Source organism: Lacerta agilis, chromosome 17, assembly GCF_009819535.1.
Source record: "Lacerta agilis isolate rLacAgi1 chromosome 17, rLacAgi1.pri, whole genome shotgun sequence".
NCBI lineage: Eukaryota > Metazoa > Chordata > Lepidosauria > Squamata > Lacertidae > Lacerta > Lacerta agilis.
This window is the reverse complement of record NC_046328.1, coordinates 24,329,043-24,350,717: the sequence shown is the minus strand read 5'-3', so window position 1 is coordinate 24,350,717 and position 21,675 is coordinate 24,329,043. Positions and strand designations below refer to the sequence as shown.

The 21,675-nt window shown below is 48.8% G+C and overlaps 2 protein-coding genes across 4 annotated transcripts in view; both read right to left on the bottom strand.

The window, feature by feature from the left end:
• Nucleotides 1-1,151: 1,151 nt before the first annotated feature.
• On the bottom strand, nt 1,152-15,155 carry USF1 (upstream transcription factor 1). Of its 2 annotated transcripts, none has more exons than XM_033174602.1 (11): nt 14,977-15,155; nt 10,898-10,985; nt 9,932-9,981; nt 9,558-9,676; nt 8,004-8,105; nt 6,638-6,836; nt 6,058-6,145; nt 5,811-5,869; nt 4,308-4,402; nt 3,104-3,232; nt 1,152-2,148 (listed from the first exon to the last, which is right to left on the bottom strand). In XM_033174602.1, the coding sequence occupies exons 2-11, from the start codon at nt 10,903-10,905 to the stop codon at nt 2,062-2,064; spliced, it is 936 nt and encodes a 311-aa protein (XP_033030493.1). In that variant the 5' UTR covers nt 10,906-10,985; nt 14,977-15,155; the 3' UTR covers nt 1,152-2,061. The 2 variants fall into 2 exon arrangements, with proteins under 2 accessions (XP_033030493.1, XP_033030494.1); XM_033174603.1 differs by having other exon boundaries at nt 1,153-2,148; nt 9,558-9,670; nt 14,977-15,154.
• A 3,347-nt stretch (nt 15,156-18,502) lies between these two features.
• The window catches only part of ARHGAP30 (Rho GTPase activating protein 30), a 33,041-nt gene continuing 29,868 nt past the window's right edge, over nt 18,503-21,675 (bottom strand). For both annotated transcript variants that reach the window (XM_033174986.1, XM_033174987.1), the window contains exon 12: nt 18,503-21,613. In XM_033174986.1, the coding sequence (XP_033030877.1) occupies nt 19,349-21,613 (2,265 nt within the window). In that variant the 3' untranslated portion in view covers nt 18,503-19,348. The remainder of the gene's footprint in view (nt 21,614-21,675) is intronic.

Here is a 21,675-nt window from a genome sequence, read left to right as displayed (position 1 = left end):
CATAAGACACAAACACACACACAAGTACTTTTTGTGCTCTGATCTCCAACAATTTGGTGCAAGGGTTGTGTGAAATTTCCACGTCCTTAGCTAGTGTGGAAGGACACATGCTGTTCATGCAGAAGGAACCAGAATCAATGTCTGGCCTCTCCACCTAGGGTTGGGAAATGTATTTGTTCACTGCATTTATATCACATCTTTTTCTAAGAAGCTTAAGGTGGTATACATGGCTCTCCCCCTCTCCTCATTTGATCCCCACAAGAACCCTGTGAGGTAGGTTAGATTAGGCTCAAGTTGGCCCAGAAAGTTTCATGGGCAAGTGGGAATTTGAACCCTGGCCTCCCAAGGTTCTAGGCCAACACACTAACCACTTCACCACACTGGTGTATGGTGTTAGAACAACAACACAACAACAACAACAACAATGCTGTTGCAACAACAACAACAACAACAACAACAACAACAACAACAACAACAACGTTGTTGCAACCACTTTGGTTCAGACCATGACCTAGTAGTGGGTCATACAACCAAGGGTTGTCTAGTCCAAAAACCACAGTTAAAGACAGATCACCATCCAACCACTGTTAAAAAACTTCCAGGGTAGGAGAGTCCACCACCTTTTGAAGGACTTTGTTCCACTGTCAAGCGGCTCTTTTTGTCAGAAAGTTCCTCCTGATATTTAGTCAGAATCACCTTTCTTGTCATTTAAATCAGTTGGTTTGGGTCCTGTCCTCAGTGGCAGAACACAAACTTCCTCCATATTCCAACTTCGGATGTTTGAAGATGGCTATCACATCACTTCTCGGTCTCATCTTCTCCGGGCAAAACATCCCCAAACTCCCTTGACCAGACTTCACAAGGCTTGGTTACCTTAATCACTTTGGTCAACCTCTTCCGCAAATGCGCTGACTTGTCAATATCCTTCTTCAATATCCCAACCCACCAGTTCAAGGCCAGCGCTCTAGGCAGGAGATCTGTCCAGCTGCTTCACCAGTACTGCCCCATATTTTGGCAGGACCAAACTCGATGTCCTCCCCACCGCTGCAAGAGGAGACTTGACACTCATCCGCAAGCCAGAACACAGAACACCCACCTGCTTTTCCATTACTTTATTTTTTTAATCCAGACTTATTTTTTTAAAAAAAAAAAACAGGGGGGGGGGAACAAAAAAAGAGAAGCATCACCCCAACCAGTTGTCCAATCACCTGAGATGGAAGGACAGCTACTGCTGCTCTCGGCCCACACTCACCTCCTTGGCAAACGGCTTCCACGGCACGAGAGCAACGTTAAATCACCTTCCAGGGTGTGGAGCAAAGAAAGGGGGAGGCTGTGGCAGGCTTGTCTTCACTGCAAGCCCAGGCTCTCGGGAGGGTTTTCAGGGCCATATCAGGCCTGCAGCTGTTTGACTGGAAGCCCAGTGGCAGAACTAGGTGGCCAGCCAAGAAGGGGAGGAGTGTGTGAGGCTGTCTCTGCGGTGTAAAGGGTTCCTCCTACTGGCTGGTTTGGGCCGGAGAGCCACAGGGTTGGGGGAGAGGAAGACTCTCGGCTCTCCACGCTCACAAAGTGTAAGGTGCCCGGAGATGGGCAGTGCTGTGGAGGCAGGGACTATAGGCGGCGTGAGGGAGAAACGGGGGACGTGCAACATGTCTACATAATATCGCATGCACGGACACAGCGGGAGGTGTGTCGAGCGCACAGGTGGGAGGTGCTGTTCAAAGGGAGGAGAGAAAGAGAGAAAAGGTCACGACCCAGGAACTGATTAGGGTCGTATCAAGGCAGAGGACTTTGTCGAGAGGCAGCGTCTAAGCTCAAGGGGGCAAGCCAGGTCCCGGGCCATCAGAGAGAGATAGCGCTGGGCAGAGGCAAGTGTCCTGAGCTGAGCCCAGCCCAGCCCAGCTCCCTGGCCCGGGAGCAACAGCGCTGCTCACTGGGTCTGTACAACAAGGAAGGGGGCCTGGCGTGGAAGCACCGGCGAGGCACAGGACCCCCGTTGGCTGCTGTGCCGGAGGAGGAGGAGGATGAGGAGGGCGAGGAGGGCCCTTGGTCAGTGGTGGCTTATCAGTGGCTGTCCTTGATTATGACCTCCACGCCGTGCTGCCGCAGCTGCGCTCGCAAGATCAGGTTCTTGTTTTTCAGGTCTTCAACCTGCAGAGGGAGAAAGGAAGCAGGGAAGGGCCTCAGCTCCGTGGCAGAGCGCCTGCCTTGCATGCAGAAGGTCCCAGGTTCATTTTGAAATCATTTTTTAAAAAAGCATTTTTATTTGGTTTCACATATACAACGTTATAAAAATCCATATAAAATATCCACATACAGAGATTCCTCCAAATTTCGGGACTTCCCCCCACCCTCTCCATGGGGTCCTATTTTGAACATTTAAAACTGCATATTCTTCCATACTCTATTATTAATGAATCCATATTATCCATGGTAATTGTTACACTGCAAGTGAAATCAAAATCCTGCCAATGTTTCCATCTGCTTACAGTGGTCTCCTAAGTAGCTTATAAATTTCCCCCATTCTTTTATAGTTTTTGTCATCTTAGTTTCTGAGTTTTCCAGTCAGTTTTGCTATTGCGGCATAGTCCATCAGCTTGGTTTGCCGTTCCTCTCCAGGTTCAATTTGCAGACAGGGCTAGGAATATCCTCTGCCTCGAACGCCTGAGAGCTGCTGTTGCTAATCAGTGCAGGCAATACTGAGCTAGATGGGCCAATGATTTTGCCTCAGTATATGGCAGCTTCCTATGTCCCTACATGCTAAGGGAAGGGCTGCAGCTCAGTGGAGAGCATCTGCTTTGCATCGAGGAGGACCCAAGTTCAATGCCCAGTAGCATCTCCAGGGAGAGAGACGCCTGCCAGAAATCCCTGTGTCAATACTGAGCTAGAAAGACCAGTGCTTTCCACACAAGGCAACTTCCTATGTTCCTATACATACATACATACATACATACATACATACATACATACCGCTGCAAGCAATAGGCAGACTCTGCTGGAAGAGCCCCTGCCATGCCAGTTCCATCCCCTTAAGGAGCTCCCCCACTACTTCTCCCCTTCTGGTAGAAAAACATCCACACCCTGCCCCCCTTCTGGCCAGCCTTACCTGTTGCCGCAAGACCTCGTTGTCCATCTGTAGCTGGTCCAAGCCCTGCAGCTCCTCGGAGAGACGAATGTTGCTCTGCCGCAGCTCCTGGATGTAGTCACAAGCTTTGGAGAGGATCCCTCCTTTGCTCTGCAGTGAAAGCAAGTGATTGACCTGGGGGCCCAGGGAGGAGGCCCCAGGGTAGTACCAGCCCCTGACACTTCAGGTGGGAACACTTGGCAGTTCATGGCTGCCTTCTCTCTTCAACCCCTTCCCCCTTCCACCCATCCCAGTGTGCCGTTTCCCTGAAGACTGGAAAACTGCCTCCTCCTGCCTAGAAATGTTAAAAACAGCACAACTTTTGCTGCCTGGTGCTGCAACAAGTTAAGGCAGGTGTGTGAGAGGAAAGACACCCATGTCAGTTTCCAGGTAACCAAACAATTCCTACACCAGGTGAAGATGGAAGCAGGGGACTCCTCCTGATGGGGTGACAAGACAGATCCTGGGATCGTTTTTTAAAAAAGATTCTATTCAAAAGCTCTTATAAGCCACTTAAATGTTTTAAAAAACTTTGAGTTGTGAACAATAGAAAAGCAACAGAATTAACAGAAAAAATACAACCCACCCAAAACAAAGCAGCAGCAAAGCTTGTAAAAAGGAATTTTAAAAGGCATTAAAGGGATTGAAACACACAAAACAGGGTCCAATCTTCTGGGGTCAGGGAGAGTCTGGGCAAACAGGTATGCTTTTACAAGGCATCCGAAGCAACTGATGGCTGCTGTTTCACCCAACAGCTCCTGTTTTGCACCTATATGTTTTTTAATCCATGCACATGCAAATAGACTGCTTGATATTGACACCACCATGGGTTACTAAACGCCAAAATGAGTAATTTCCTTGATGTGCAGAGTAGAGTTCTGGAGACAAGATTTTGAAGTTTGGTAGGCAGAATGTTTGAGAGGGTGCTGAGCTCAGGTCAGCTCCCTCAGGCAGAGCCCCTTCTGGCATTTTCGATCCCTCAGTGATGTGCCGACCATTTTAAGATTACACAGAAAGCCCTGGTGCAGTCAACATGGCATCAAGCCAGGGCACTGTGGAAATTAGAATGGCAAGCAGCTGACACTGAGCGAGCCTGAAGTCAAGGGCTGGCACCCTGCTGGGGCCTTTCTATAACCGGCCCCAGACTGTTTCTGCTCCTACAGAAGGCCAGTTCAAGCCCCCTTACCTGCCCAGACTTGGTGTTCTCCATGGAACAGTCAGGGATAATCTTAGACAGCTGCACAATCCAGTTGTTGATCTTGTCCCTGCGCCTGCGCTCCACTGGAAGAGATGGAAAGATAAACATCATCAACAGAGCCTGCTGGGCCCACCTAGTCCAGCATGCTGTTCTCACAGCGGCCAACCAAATGCCTCTGGGAAACTTGCAAGCAAAAGAGCACTCTCCCTTCCTGTGGTTTCTAGCAACTGGTATTTGAAATCATGACGGCCTCCCAGCATCACCATCATGCTGAGTACCCATTTGTAGCTTTCTCCTCCAAGAATTTGTCCAATCCTTTTTTAAAGTCATCCAATTTGGTGGCTGTCACTGCCTGCTGCGGGAGTCAGTTCCATAGTTTAGCTATGCCCTATGTGAAAAAGCACTCGGTATTCCTCAAGAAGAGCCTTTTGGCTAGCCCAAAATGACCCCCTGCCTCCTGGCCTACCACTGGTCATTCTACATACACAACTCTCTATTTAAGGTGGCCAGCCGGGTCCCACCTCTTGATGGATTATAACCTGCAACCGAACAAAACTCAAATACTTCAAAAGGTCTTACTAGCTTTTCCAGAATTTTAGCCAGGCTTGGAAATACTTTAGAACTCAGAATAAAATCCCTGGAGGATGAGATGTGAACATATACTGGCATACGGAGCGACATCTTTACACCCTTGGAGGATTTCTTTAGAGGGAATCTCTTTTTTTTTTAGAACATACCAGGCAAGATAATATATGAGGTGGGGGAGGGGGAGAAACAGGGTATGCTACAGAAGTTGTGAGCAAGATAGCATACATGGGGATCAGGAGAGAGAACACGACTCTCCTTTAACTTCAAAAGGAAAAAGAGAAAGAAACGTAGTTGTCAACAATTAAAAGAAATAATGAAAAATTACAAGAGGCCGTAAGTACAGCAGCTAGGAAAGCGCAAGTCATCACTAAAATCATACCAGTCAACCTTGGCCATTGCTGCCCTTGCCAAATTACTTCAGACAGGGGAGATCCTCTGGTCCACGGGAGCCCATTGTTGCTGTGTTAAACCAAGAGCCCGGCAAGCTTTACCACCACCCAACTTTCCGAAATGAAGAGGAGGAAGAAGGCAGCACCAAAGGTGGTGGGATTCAGAGCATATGGAGAAGTACAAGCCCAGTTTGGAAGCCATGGCACATGTACAATACACCCTTTCCCATGTGTTTTTAGTATGTAAGCCTACGGGTAGGCCTCAGACCTACTAAGAATTCAAACAAAACAATAATTGAGCACGAGGTAGAAGAATGATCGGCATACTAGAACGGTGGGATGTGGACCAATCTCCTTCAAGATGCTGAACAGATTGCAGTGCTGCAGTACACCCTGCAAAAAGATCCTCCTACAAAGGGGTGCAAGGCAGTCAGCACTCCAAGCAACTTCTCCTCATGGAACAGTGTGGCTAAATTCAAGGATCACATTCATTAGCAAAACAGTTCCTACTCACCTTCATTGTGCTGCGCCCGACGTTTCTCATCTCGGGTCGTTCGTGGAGCTTCAGACTTCCTGAGGGAGTCAAAAACACACAGTTTCGCACTGGGTTTCCCATTCAGATTTCCAGAGACAGGAGGAGACTCTCAGCAGCCCCCCTTCCAGGCTGGGAAGCCATCAGACACTCAAGGAAACTGTGCCCCACCCCCGAATAAAGGAAGAACTTTAGAGACTGGCATGCGACAGGGAAGGAGAGCACTCACGGTGAATAAGGGTGAGTCCTGGGTGCGATGGACCTCTGCGTCCCACTTTGCAGAACCTCCTGTGGCGACATCATGACAAAAAACTGCCCTGTGCAATTCAAAACAAGACAAGAGTTGTAGAGAAGAGCAGCACAGCTCTGAAGGAGCTCCCATGAAACTGATGACCAAGCAAGCTGCCCTAGTTCTAAGTGAGGAGAAGTGGTGGTGGTGAGGATATTAACATGACTGCGTAGCACCTTCACATTCTGCAGTGCGATCTGAAACTGGGTTTCCCCAATCTGTAGGAATGGGAGCTTGTTTCCCGAAATCCGTGTCCAACCTGTGTAACCCAGACTCCTAACCTCACCACTCGTGCTCTGCGACGACCAGTTTAGATGCGCGACATCGTTCCGATTCATTCGCACAACCTGAGATGGCCAAAACGGCCCCATCTTGACATGGAAACCCCGTAGTGAGCACAGAGGTGGGAGCAACTCCATTTCCCATGGGAAGGGGCTAAGTAAGTTGAACTTGCCAGCTGGCTCCTGGGGAGGGGAGGGGTGGCCCTAGTCGTTCTTGCAGGTAGCCCAACCCAACTGACCTGTGCCAGTTGGCGTCGCTTGCCCCAGCAGGGCATCTGAGTTCTGGGTCGTCACCACGGCTGTGGCTGTGGTCCCTGCCCCGGCAGACGTGCTGGTGTCAGCCACTGCAGTGGCAGGGTAGTATGTGTAGTGCGTCTCCGTGGTTGCAGCTTCTGTCTCGACGGCATCTTCGCTGGTAAATGCGCCCTGGATGACAGCCTGGGAGGAGGAGGAGAAGAGAGGAGCCTCCTTCAGATACATCTACCTTAACAAATACTTGGGCAGGTATCCATCTCAGGCAAAGCCAGAGAGACAGACAATGGTGCTATTCTCTCAGGATGCCCCTCCTTTGAGATGCTCTTCCTACACTGCTTTTGTACTGAAGCCCAAGGCACAAGTGCAAAATCGACGCAGGAGGGTTCAGAACCTTCAGTCTAGCACAGTGGTTCCCAAACCTTTTCAGGCAACCACCCCCCTGGTTCCATAAACTCATCCCTAGTCTCACTCTACCCTACTCTATAAAAGCATCATTCAAAACAGAAGTTTGGACAATCCACTGGCGAAGTAACACACACAAAATTCTAAACAGTAGCAACTAATTGTACATTTGTTTTCCAAAATCTAATTAAAACTTATTTAGTTGAATTAATTCAACAAAACTGAGGAACGTGGTCCAGTGATACCCTTCACAAACACCCCAACAGCATCACAACTGCTTGGATTGAGCTGGTTATATCTTCAAAGGTACCTTAGATGCAAGAAGCGAGGGGGCAGAGGCAGTTATTGGATATTCAGCAGCCTGGTTTTATGAAACAAGGTTCTAGTCCTTATGAGCTATGGAAAAGCCAAAGGGAAGGGGAGGGGCTAAGAAGGATTCCTTGTCATTCTTTGGGTGCTTCCAGGTGGGCTCTTTCTGTTGGACTGGGGGTGCCACATGCCTGCAAGATTTTGAGAGTCCACACAATATGAACAGCAAAAATATGCCAGCCTATATCCCCACCCCCTATTTTATTTCAGATATACTATTTCCAGTGAAAACCCAGTAAGAAGAAAAACTCCTCTTGCCAATGACCCATTTGCAAGATCTCAACAACCCATTTACGAATTAAGCCCCACATGGAATCACCCTTTGGCCCTTCGTACTGACTAGCAGACGCTGAACGCTGCAAATGCACTAACTACCTGCAGCCGTACCTAAATTATTCAAGCTGCGGAATTGGGGTGAATGTGCCTGCAGAATATCCACCTCCTGCCCATAAGCCTCAAGGAGCCTGTTTCACCAGCCACAAACCACCTGGGGCCAGAGGAGCAGAGCTAACAGCTCAGCCAGAAAGGATGACTGCATAGAGCAGATTGGCAATGTCACCATTTCCTCTGCTGACTCACCTGTGTCATGGACTGTGTTGCAGGATAACCGCTGATGGCCCCAGTCCCCTCCGTCTGCCCATCCAGCTGCCCCTCGGCTACCTGAATCACCCTGTACATCAGCTGGTGAAAAGAGCAAAGGGGGGGACATCGTTAACAGAGCCAGTGCTTAGTGGCAAGAGCAGTCTTTGCCAATCTGCCCCCCTCCAAACCCTCATCAGCTCCAGCCAGGAGACGCAGGTTCAGAGTCCTGCTGAACCATGGGGTTGACTGGGTGAGCCTATGACACATGCTTTAACCTACCCTAGCCTAGCTACCTTCTTGCAAGGGGGCGGGGGGGGGGCATAGAAAGTTGCCTTACACGGAGTCATGCCATTTGGTCCATGTAGCTCAGTACAGTTGTACCTTGGTTCTCAAACAGAATCCGTTCCGGGATTCCGTTTGACTTCCGGAACTGTTCGAAAACCAAGGTGTGGCTTCCGATTGGCTGCAGGAGCTTCCTGCAGCCAATCGGAAGCCACGGAAGCCGTGCCAGACATCCAGCTTCTGAAAATCGTTCAGAAAGCGAAACGCTCACTTCCGGTTTTTGATCATTCGGGAGCCGAAGCGTACGAGTTCTAAGGTGTTCGGCAACCAAGGTACGACTGTACTGCCTAAACTGACTGGCAGCAGCTCTTCAGAGTTTCAGGCAAGGGTCCTTCCCAGATATAGCCAGGGATTGAACCTGGGACCTTCTGCAAGCAAAGCATATGTTCTACCACTGAGCTATGGCCCTTCCCAAATGTGCAGAGGAGCAGAAACATCCACACCATGCTGAGCATTCTAAATTAGGGGCTGGGATCTAACAAATGTATTAAAAAAATAAAAAAATAAGACTCCTATCACTTCCCTGAGCCTTGTTGGAAATAACCGCAAGAGCTAGCAGGACCCCTGCAAATTGTTTGGCTTGGCCTCTTTCTCCAGGATGCAGTTCTGGGATGCCCCCATACTGCATCTGCACAACAGGCGGCTCATGCCTACAAGGGGGAACACACAGGACCAGCCTGAGAGGATACGAGTCCCTGCATGCTGGAGACAGGGAGGCACCATGGCTAAGTCTCCTTATGATTTGGTCACCTTGGACTTCCAGAAGGTAGAAGGACAGAGCACTTCAGCAGAGCAAAGATGGGGGTCTTCCACATGTCTCTGGACACACTGGACAGGGCAGCACAGGCACCCAATCCCCATTTTTATGAACACCTACTGTTTTTAGTCTATTTTTCAGAAATGCTTGGAAACGAGATGGGATGTGTGTGCTGAGTTAGGGGCGAAGTAGAGAGAATAGATAGTGGCAAGAACATGAGAATAACAGTACTGGATCAGGCAAATGTTCTTGCAGTGGGCAATCAGATGCTTGTGAATAAACCCGCGAGCAGGAGACAAGCACAAGAGTATTCTCACTTCTTGTGGCTTCTGTGGGGGGTACTGCTGCCTCTGACCATCAAGGAATAACAGAGCCACTATATTGCACACCCACCAACCCACTCCAAAGGAAACAAAACCAGCGGTACAAGGGGAATCCGCTAAGTGTCTTACCTGAGTGCCCCCATTTTCTGTCCGGAAGACGTATTTGATGTTGGGATCAGGGAAGGTAGCAGCTGATTGAATGCTAGCAATGGCCACACTGGTGGGATCTTCGCCTGTCGCCACTGCCCCTTAAGGAAAGAAGGGAAGGGGATGCCGCCCGGGGAAGAGAGATGGACACATTTGCTCATTAAGCGTTGCCCAGGCAGGAACATTCTAAATCCACCCGCACAACCAGCGGAGCACTGTACCAGAAGATTAGAAGGGAGTGGAGGGGAATCTCCACTAGCAGATTACTGTTTAGCTTTTGGGGAGTGGGAGGCAATGGGGCGGGGTGGAGGTGGAGAGGCCGGAAGCAAGAGCAGCAGGTGTGGGTGGGTGCTCACCTTCCTGGATTTGCACAGTGCCCTCTTCCGTCTCTACCGCTTTCTGCTGTCTGCCAAGAAAGAGAAAAAAGGAAGGCACATAAGAGGAAAACCCAGGAGCCCCAAAACAGTATTTGGGCTGTGTGCATCTGCCTTTCTGCTTCTTTCTTGAGGGTGGCCGGCTACAGAAGGAGGGCGGGGCTCCCTTATTTAGAAGGGACCTTCAGCAGACACCCTGCTTCACATGCACCAGACCTTGGAGGCTGATGTTGTTTAATGTGTTTTTATCTCGCCTTGCTCTCAAGTTGGGACTGAAGGGGGCTTACAGCATTTAAAAACAGTATCAGAAAGTGGAACGTAATTTATTTCATGTATTTGTTACATTTATATCCCACTTCTCCTCAAAGGAGCTCAAGGTGGAGCACATAGTTCTCCCCGACCCAACTTTATCCTCCCAAAAACCCTGTGAGGGAGGTTAGGCAAGCAGGACCTGAGCTCAAGAGCACTCCTCCTTCCTATGGCTCTGACCATGGAGGCAGAGCATTGCCTTCCTGGCTAGGAGCCATTTATAGCCTTATGCTGCATGAATCTGTCCAATGCTTCAAGGAGAGAGGCAATATGCCTTTGGCCAAGGATGAATGAGGGGAGGCCTGCTTTTGTGGGCTCACCACAATCTTTTGTTTGGCCCCAGGATGCTGGACTCCCTTGGCAGGGCTACTGTCCTGGGAGCGGGAGGAAAAGGGAACTATCAGCCCCTAGACCTAATAGCCCTGCTACTGTTTACACGCAGAATTTATCTCAGAAACTTGTGGGGCCATTCACTCACTCTCATAAGAAGAGCCCTGTGGCTAGTCCAGTACCTGAAGCAAAGCGGATACCCCCAGGAAGCCCCCAAACAGGGCCTGAGACTAAGAGCCGCCCCGCCCCGCCCCACTGCTCCCCCACAGGAAGCAAAATATATTCAGAGGCATCCTCTCTCTCTCTCACCCCTTCATTTCTTCACTCCACTATGCATCAGAAGACTGGAGCCTGGGTTTTTAGTCTTCCACTGCTTCACAACTGCTTCATCCAGACCCTGTGAAGGAAAACATAGATTTGTGAACATGATGCCTGACGTTCTGCTGCCTCATTTCCTCACACACTAATAATAATGCTATTACCAAAGCTAAGCAATTTTGCCCTTCTTTCAATGCTCCGGTGCTCTCAAATTTAAGCTTTTGGTTAAAAATGCTCTCTGTAATATTCATTTATTTCCACAGTGCTCTTTCCACCATCCTGGAACCTCCCTGGGTGGCTCAGAATTCTAAGAACAGAAGCACCAAACAATCTGTCCATCCTTACGCAAAATGCAAAAGGACCAACAAGCAGAACAGTCAAAAGCTGTAAGTATTTCCATGAAATGCCCGGAAAGCATTTTGACTTCTCACTAAAAGGCTTTAAGTGGTAAGCTGGATCTCCCAATGTCCAGCCTGGGCACCACTGACGAAGATGCTCTATGCCAGGCCCTTAGTTTCCACATGCCTCACAGGGATGCAGAAACCACCCCGCAAGCTGGTTCACAGGGTGGAGCTGCTGGTCCCAAACCCATTTATGGCTTTAAAAGGTAAGAACCAGTGCCTTGTACTGGGTCAGGCAACGAACTGGGAGGCATTGCAACGGATGTATCATGCAACCAAGTTCCCAGCAGCACTCTTAATTTTCGGGACCAATTGCAAATTTCAGACATTTCTCAAGGGTAGCCCCCATGTAGAGCACCTTACAGTAGCCTAACCTGGAAATAACTGGCACATGTTTATCTGTGACAAGAATTTTTCCAATCCTCTCTTAAAGCTATTCAGGTTGGTGGCCATCACTGTGTCCTATGGGAGGGAGTTCCACAGTTTAACTATGAGCTGTGTAAAGAAGAACTTGCTTTTATTCATCCTGCTCTACACCCACTGTGGCAGAGTTCAGACAGGTCTTTCCCAGCCCTACCTAGGGACACCTGGGTCATTATAGCATGCAAAGCATGTGCTCTACCACTTAGCTATGGGCATCCCATGTACTGTATAAATAAATCAGTAATAAACTAACATCCCACAAGTGCGGACTGTGTGAAAGTACATTACATTATAGGGATCAATTTGCATCAAAATTTCCTCCCCCGGGCACCAGAGGGAAGGGAAAAGAGCAACCAATGGAGACGATGTCTTATTGCTGTAACCTATGGGTAGGCAAACTTAACCTATGGGTAGGCAAACTAAGGCCTGGGGGCCGGATCCGGCCCAATTGCCTTCTAAATCTGGATCATCCGAATCAGTGTGTTTTTACATGAGTAGAATGTGTCCTTTTATTTAAAATGCATCTCTGGGTTATTTGTGGTGCCTGCCTGGTGTTTTTACATGAGTAGAATGTGTGCTTTTATTAAAAATGCATCTCTTGGCTATTTGTGGGGCATAGGAATTTGTTCATATTTTTTTCAAAATATAGTCTGCCCCCCCCCCCCCCGGTCTGAGGGACAGTGCACCGGCCCCCTGCTGGAAAGGTTTGCTGACCCCTGCTCTAACCACTCATATGAACACTTACTGGTTGGCAATGTCCCTCAGGCGGGGACCCGTCCAGTCCCTGGGTTTTTAAATATTATGTGCATTTCCGTGAAACATGCATTAACAACCCAGGTCCCAGAAGCCATTTGGCTCCAAGCTTTTCTATCCCAGTTTCTTACATTGCATCACACAGGTGGGGGGGAGGGTTAGAAGTGCAGCTTTTCCAAGGAAAGCAACAGCCCATAAAGCCACACCACATTCCTTTGATCCTCCGAGCTGATGGCAACCAATCTTGACCGGTGCATACCTTCCTGTGATCATATAAGAAGGAAGCTGCCTTCTATCAGGTGGGTTCCCCAGATGTTATTTTACTACAGCATGCATCATTCCTGACCAATGGCTAATGACCATTGGTATGATGGGAGTTGTAGTCCAATCAAATCTAGGGGCCTAAGATTGAAGAACACTGTGCTAGCCCACTACTGTCTTCAGCAGCAAGGATAGGCAGAGAGAAGTCTGCTACCCAATCCTTCTTTTAACTGACCAGGAAGTGAACCAGGGGCCTTTTGTGTGGAAAAACAGGTGCCCTGTCCCCCGAACTGTGCCCCCTGGCTCCTATCCCTTTTTTACCCCTGCTCCACTCTCATTTGTAAGCTCCTTGAGGGAAGGGGCCTACTCATTCTTGCCAATGAAACTCTAAGATACTACTGTATATGCACAGGTGTTGTTGCAATACAGTGGTACCTTGGGTTACATACGCTTCAGGTTACAGACTCCGCTAACCCAGAAATAACGCTTCAGGTCAAGAACTTTGCTTCAGGATAAGAACAGAAATTGTGCTGTGGCGGTGCAGCGGCAGCGGGAGGTCCCATTAGCTAAAGTGGTGCTTCAGGTCAAGAACAGTTTCAGGTTAAGAACGGACCTCCGGAACGAATTAAGTACGTAACCAGAGGTACCACTGTACTATAAATATTATATAGCACCACATGTGTTGTTACTCACTGTTGTTATTAGTATAGCAACACTATTATTTTGTATTTTTTAAAAAACCTGATTATGGGTAACTTAGGGACCATGTTGTGCAGCTAACAAAATAAACAATATTTATATTTATTAACTACTTTACTCACAAAAGTGAGTTACTTTACTCACAAAAGTGAGTTTTCAGAGTAGAAACAGTAAAACCTGTTACAATAAACCAAATAATAATTAAAAAAATACATCCACACAAACTGAAGGGCAGGCCTTACGGATCCTGTGCCACTAAGAGAAGCCACAAGTACTTAGAGCCCCTCAAATTAAAGGCCAAAAGCCCAGGTAAAAAAAGTTACATTTCTGTCTGGTGCCCTGGGGAGAGCATTCCACAAGCAGGGAGCCACCACTAAAAAGCACTATTCCATCCTCTGGACATCCCATGGGGGGGGGAAGCACTTGAAGGAGGGTCTGAGATGAGGACCGCTGAGTCCGCAGTGCTGCATTCACCACCACCACCACGAATAAGAGCTTGCACCCAACGTTAGTCACATTCAGAATAGACCCAATAAAACTGTTGATGGGAATAGCAATAGTAGTAGTAATACTGGGCTGCACTCAACCATAGCCACCCTCAAGAGCACACCAATGCAAATAATAACAACGAGAGAGAGAGAGAGAGAGAGAGAGAGAGAGAGAGAGAGAGAAAGCATGCACTGAGGGTTAGTCACTCTTCGGATTGGAGCCGACGAAACTCACAACAACATGACAGTGGTGATCATAAGAGCCGTCGTGGTAATAGCTTGCTTACTTAACGTCCCATGGACTGCAAGAAGATCAAACCTATCCATTCTCAAAGAAATCAGCCCTGAGTGCTCACTAGAAGGACAGATCCTGAAGTTGAGGCTCCAGTACTTTGGCCACCTCATGAGAAGAGAAGACTCCCTGGAGAAGACCCTGATGTTGGAAAAGATGGAGGGCACAAGGAGAAGGGGACGACAGAGGATGAGATGGTTGGACAGTGTTCTCGAAGCTACTAACATGAGTTTGGCCAAACTGCGGGAGGCAGTGTAGGATAGGCGTGCCTGGCATGCTCTGGTCCATGGGGTCACGAAGAGTCGGACACGACTGAACAACAACAACAACTTAACGTCAGTCACACCCAGAACAACCCCAACCAAACAAATGGACTTGGCTCACTTGGCATCCCCAAGTGCAACTGAGCTGGACACGAGCCCATAATAATAAAAGCAGCCTCGCACGTGTGAAGTCCCAAAATACAAGAGATATCGGGAGAGGCCTGCGGATGGGGAGGAGCTGCCGTGGGAGAAGCCCCGCCCAGTCTCGTCTGAAGAGCCGCCTCGCCTTGAGAAACTGAGGCCAGAAAGACCCCCATCCCGGGCCCAATCCCGCGCCCCTCCTCATTGCTGTCCCCCGCCACCTCCCGCACCACGGAGCCTCCAGCCGTCCCAACCCTCTCCTGTCCACCGCCCGCCCTCCGCATTAACCCCTCCTCCTTCCCCTTCTTTGCCAGAGGTGGGGTTGGGGGGGGGGCGGGCGACTGTTTACCTGGCCTCCTCTCCGTCTCTCTCGCCCCCTTGTCTCTCCATGGAGATCGGCGCATGCGCACCGCGGAGCCTTTCTCTTCCGTCCTCTCTGCCTCTCTCCTCCGTCGCCGCCGCCGCCCATACAGCTCGACGGGGAGGCAACCACGGCAGGCGGCTCAAGCCCCGCCTCGCTTGGTTCCGGGACCCGGGGCGTCGCGGCTGGAAACGATGTGAGGGGAAAGGCCGCCGCTTCCGGCCGCCGCCATCTTAGGGAGGGATCCGGCTATTTTTTTTTTCCTTACAGGCGCCATCTTAGGGAGGGACTCGGGCCTTCGTTTCTCGCCGGCGCCATTTTGGGGAGGGAGGAAGGGGGAAGATGGCAGCTCGGGTCTTTCTCTTCTCGCCAGCGCCGTCCTGGAGCGGATCATGGTCACCTGCACTTCCGACTAGATAACTATGTTTTTAAATTCACTTATGTTATGCAATGCCATGAGTGGGGTGTGAGGGGGAGCGCAATGTCTGTCTCTAACTTCCGGTAGCCGCCATCTTAGCGAAGGGCGCTGCCTTCAGCTGTCAATTTCTAACGTCCAACGAGGGTTGGCTCATTTTCTCTAGCCAATAAGGAAGGAACATTGCCTAGGGTTGCCATCTTTGTTGTGGGCAACAAGTTTCCTCTGGTTACTTTGAGTCTTGACAAATCCGTAATGTACATTTAAAGCACACTCAACTCATATTTAAAGCTCAAGACTTCTCAGAGCTACAATTCCCAGCACCCTTAACAACTACAGTTCCCAGGATGCTTGAGAGAAAGTCATGTGCTTTAAATGCGTGCGGTGTCTGTTTTAAATTTATGGTGTTGATTTAACATAAGTTAAATCCTTTTTTTTTTTTTGGTAAAGGACTCCAGTGTCTTATGATCTCCTTATGTTCACATAACCAGTGCAAACTACGATGGCCTTTGCTGTGTTTCGTTTTGAAGGAAGCAGCTCCATATAGGTCATATTGGTTGTTGGCAACTTGCAAATAATTTTTTCTTTTCTTTTTGGGTCAGGTTAATTTTCTTCTCTGAAAATGGCATTAGGTTGGAATAAGAAACTGGGTACAGCTAGAATTACAAGAATTATTCCAGTTTGGACTTGTATCCTGTGATTGTCCTCCACCCCAGTACTTCCTTCAGCACACTTGTATTGATTGACAAGTGTGTAGCACTTGTGAATGTTCAAAGCACTTTACAAACACTATTTTATTTGTTTTAAAGGTTTATACCCAGCCTTTCCTTCAAAATGGCCCCTGACAGATGAAAGCATTACAAAAATAGAACCCAAAGTTGCTGCTCTTCTGTTGGTGACAAAGAGAGCCACTGGGATTAGGATGTGATGTTAATGCTTCTCCCTAGTGATAGCAGATGGTACTCTGCCCCACCTTCCACCAAGCAGCATGAGATTGTGCAAAATGTTGTAACCCTTACACAAGCACCCTGCAGAGTAGACCAGTATCATTACCTGCCTCACACTGTTGTAGATGAGAGGGCTGAGGCAAAATGGCTCACCTACAACTAATGAGTAAATGGCAGAAGCAAGATCTGAACCAAGAATTTCCTGTTTTGTAGCTCAGGTCTTAGCTGGTACACTGCACCAGCTCTACAAAAGTTTAGGCAGAGGGAGGGTGACTTGTGGCAACCTGACTTGAGTCCACTCGCTAAACTGCATGACTGGACAGATTTAAAAGCCCAAATGCAACACCCTCACTTGAGGCCAACCTCATGCTAGTTGTAACCCAGCCCGGAAGCAGGTAAGAAATATCAAGACACCTGTTAAAAACACAGCAATTTTAAAAATGCATTAGGCTAACCCAACCAACCTCCACAGTAGATCCAGTAGTAGAGATTCCACTAGTTCAAATTGTCTCAAATGTTGAAGTATGGCTTAGGCATCACAAGATCCTGAAGATATATTGCAAGCTTTTATCAATGGCGTTCATGCGGCTATTTTTAACAATTTCATAAGTGTCAAAAAATATCAATGGCTGCTACTGAAGAATAGCTGAAGAAGCCACAAAGAAAAGTGTTGCTTAACACATCTGGGATGGCACTTTAATGTTGGAATTTTTTTGGACTCTACCACTAAACCTGCACGGGCGGCACCAAAGTCACACCCACACATTTAAAGCATATGGCTTCTCCCAAAGAATCCTGGGAAGTGTAGTTTGTTAAGAGTGCTGAGAATTGTAGCTCTGTGAAGGGTAAACTACAATCCCCAGGAGTTTCTGGGGAAAAGCCATATGTGTTAATTGTGCCTTAAATGTATGGTGTGGATATGACCTAACTCTACACTAACCTGCTATGAGGAAGTGCCACCAGTTAGGAGTAGACAAACCCCACACACTTTACAGCATTTGAAAATGGGAACAACTCAGTCCTTGTAACACCCCCATTCTCACACCAGTGACCAATCTGCCCCCTTTTCCACTCTCCATATACAAATCACGACAGGTTTTTATCTGCTGGCATGCTAATCTTGGTACTATTTGGCTATCCACATACATTTCCCGCTATCTTTTTTACACTTCAGTCACCCAATAGGCCGCTTAAACACGCCGTTCCTAAGCGGGGTCAATAAACAGTCTCACGGACACAATAAGTGTTTTTCAAATGCTCTGCTTTCTGAATTTAATACACACAAACCGAGTATAGCCTGCACTTGACATCTGAATATGAAAATGCTTTGAGTTAAAGACTGTTGCTTTTTTCCTGTGTAAAAAAGAGAATCATGAGGCAAAACATCTGGACTTCTGAGATAAAACGTTACTGAATAAAGTTCATGTAACAGTATTCCTTTGGGCTCTCTACTGGAAAGAGGGACTAACACAGGCATTGCCAATCTGGGCTCTCCAGATATTTCTGGACTACAGTTCCTATCAGCCCCAGCCACCATGTGTCCATGTGCTGGCTGGGGCTGATGAGAGTTGTAGTCCAAAACATTTGGAGCGCCCCAGGTTGGCAAAGGCTGGACAGGCCACCCCAAGTGCCAGGATCCAGGATATTCTGTCATCCACAAAGCCCATGTGGGCGATCTTGTGTCCCCATATTACGTCCTGCAAATTCTTGAGTGCAGCATCATGGTAACCACGTACAAATATTCATTACTACCAACCAGACAGCATGGACATTTATTTTCCAATTCATAGTGGAGAAACACTGTTTTGTCTGGTAACTGTCACCTATTGCTTCTGGGACATTTGAGAGCCCCTAGGTACATACATGATCCCATGTGCATGTCTACATGCAAAATCCTATGCGTGTTTATACTTAGAAGTAAGTCTCACATTGCTGAGTGGGACTTCCTTCCAAATAAGTATGCAAAATATTATGACAGCCTCAACCTTCAAGGCAGCGATCTCGCACAGTATCCTTCCATGTTTAAAGAGAGAGCTAAACGGACATTTGTCTCTTGCGTCTATAAGTACATTCAGGCCTTCAGGGTAAAAACCGAGTGGTTGTGTTATATTATGAAAATGTCAATAAATTCTGTTAAAAAAAAAAAAAAAAACGAGTGGGATGTAGGCTATGTAACAGTTCTACTTCAGCCTCATTCACACCATACATTTAAAGCACCATGATACAGTTTTCAACAGCCATGGCTTCCTCCAAAGGACCTGTACAATCCAGGGAGCTGTAGTACGTTAAGGGTGCTGTTAGGAGAACCCCCTATTCCCACCCAAGGCTAGAGTTCTTACAGTGCTTTTACTGGCATTCCCTCCTCACAGGGTACTCTGGGAATTGTACTGCTGTGAGGGGAATAGAGGCCTCCTAACAACTTTCAGCACCCGTAACAAACTACATTTCCCAGAATTCATTGGGAGAAGCTAAGACTGATTAAAGGGGAGCTTTATATGCAACCATCCAATATGTGTTAATAGTTAAGGGGGGTTGCCTGCCTGCACAGAAGATACGCACATTTCAGAATGGTAAACTTACAGCATTTTTCTTTTCTTTTCTCTTAGTCATTTCCATTGCATTGATTTAAGCCTACTCACTCACAAAAGCATTTATTCTACATCACTATCTACCACCCTACCTACCACACAGGACTCAAATCTGAGCAGCTACCCCAATTTGTATCACCCACGTGACATGCCCTTGGTTGTATCTCCCATGGGTGCGGCTCCTGCAGTTCTTGCTTTCACAGACCCTGCTTGTGGACTTCTGGCTGGTCTCTGCTTGAAGCAGATGATTCTTAGCTAAGGTTGCTTTGTTCCAGCAAGACTCTTCTTCAATCCTTTGTGTCCTGATTGGGTGGGTGGGGAGGTGCCACATCAGTGCAGAAGTCCAAGGTCACAGCAGCACCAGGCAGCACAGTTGAAGGCCAGATTTGGGAACCAGCTGCCAAAGCAAATCACCTCCGCTCCTGCTGTGCTGCTAAAAGCACCTCTTCCGAGTTGGACGCACGTCGCCCTGCCTTCGTCAAGCTCAGTCTTCTCCTTGGCGGGAGATCCTGAGGAAGGGAAAGAGCTTCCAGTCTTGGAGAGAGTTGGCCTTCTGGGATGATGTCAGGCAACGCTGGAGCAAGAAGCGGCTTCCCTGGGACAAGAGCATCTGCGGCTGTGCCTGTGCAGGCCAGGGGTCTCAGGGACCGCTGCCCCAGAGGCTTCAGGGCAGGTTTGGGGTTCGGGGGAGGCTTCTCTGTTCTGGGAGGACCATGCAGCCCCTCCATGTCGCCAAAACAGTAGGTCTGCATCCTCCTCATTGGGGCCTGGCCCACGTGCCTCTCCTTGGCAAGAGCGACGGCCTCGTCAAACGACATGCTGCTCCCATTGCGCCAGCTGGCCCATCTCTGCTTCTGGGCGGCAGCCCCACCAGCCTCGCCGAGCAATAGAGGCGCTGGAAGTTGCTTTTGGGAGGGCTCACCCTTCCCTTCTTCACCCTTGGTGGTGGTAGTGCTGCTGCTGTGTTCATCCAAACTTTCTAGCGGAGAGCACTTTGTATTAGGGAGGTCATCACTGCTCTTGGGCCAAAGGCTGCATTTGTCCAGTGGGGAGTGCAGTAGCTTTGGGACCGCGTCTCCTCCTCTGCTCTCGTAATCTCTGTCATATTTCTCTAAACTCACAGGCATGGAATTCCGCTGCTTCCGGAGGGCCCCTGAATCGCCAAGACAGTTACCTGGAGAGGTGGGCAGCTTGGAAGAAGCCGGGGGAGTTTTTACATTTTCCGTGCTATCTGGGGTGCTGCAATGCACGTCCAGGCTGGCTGGGCGAAGGGGCCTGCGTAGGGAGCCTTCGTTGGGCCCCTCTTTTATCCCGTTTCTACAGTTCTTTTCTGGGACAGGTGGGCTGCACCACAAGAGGGAGGCGTCCTTGGTCGGAGATAATGGCATTAAGGACGGAGGGATCTTGGCAAACTGGGGTTTCGGAGGCACGACCGGGAAAGATTTCGCCTGCTGCACTCTGATGGCATGCGAGGTCAACCTCATGGAGACGCTTCCGTCAGAGAGGTCGTGCTTGAGGACATCGGAGGCTTTCGCCAGCATTGAATGCGGTGGTGTCTGTGGAGGACTTTCTGGGCAGTCCTGCAGAGAAGGGGCCCCGAGCAACGAGGCTTCGGACCCATTGCAATTGTCAGACGAGGAGCCATCAGGAGGGGCTATCTCAGGTGGAACATCTGGCTCAAGACTCAGCGCAAGCATTGGAGACGTCTCGGAAGAAACATTTTCAGAGCAATTGTCCAGCAAAGAGGAAAGTGGAGCTCTGTGCATTGTGGAGCCATCCAGGGGTGAAAGAACTTCTGCTGCCTCAGGATGAAGAGCAGTCTCTCCCTTCTGTAGCTGCTCTGCCTCTTGAAATGGGAACTTACAGTCTGGGTGCCAGTCAGACAATCCAGCTACCTCCAAGGTAGATCCATCAGCCTCTATGCTGGGGATGCAAGGAGATCTTGCAACCTGCTCAATGTCTAATGCATTGTGTTGTTCCCCCTCATTTTCAAGGCTCAGTTGGGCTGCATGGTTTTGATTCTCTTGAACCGAAGATCTTTGCACAGGGTTTTCTGGAACTCCTTCGGGGCATTTGGCATGCATCAAGCACCCTGTTCCTAGAAGCAGGTCATCTTCACCACTGGCGTTTATGCCTTCCATCTGCGATGCTGCCAAGCCTGGATCTACCTGGGTGGTCTCAGCTTCAGCCTTCATGAGTGTTTCCAACTGACTGAAATCACTATCAGAATCCGGGAAGGCCTGCAACTCTTCTTCAGATGGATTGGCTGAATCTTGATCCAGCTGGGAATCATCTAACCTGACGTGAACTGGAGGGCCATCCAGGAGAGACTCCCTGCCAACTTCAAAGAGATGGGAGCTGTCTGGGTCTTCAGGTGAGGGCTGTCCGGCCAAACTGAAGGGCTGATCGTCCAACGTGCTCCTTGGGAGAAGGCTTTCATCAAGAGCCTGGTCTTCACCTGGCTGCTGGAAATGCTGTAATTTGCCAGCTAAGGGGCTGAGGTCATCAAAAGCACTCAGATAGACCTCTTCACTGTCAACCTCCTTAGAAACCTCTTCACCATCTGAACATCCCACAGCCAGATAATATTGGTCATCTTCCTCTTCCGAGTGCTCGTTCATACACTCCTCAATGGACAGGTAATCTAGTGGTGAAACAGCTGGAAACATCTCCAGCTGGAAGCAGAGAAAGAGTTTTAAATGAGGCTCCTCTTTGGTTCAAACACACATGTCTGTCT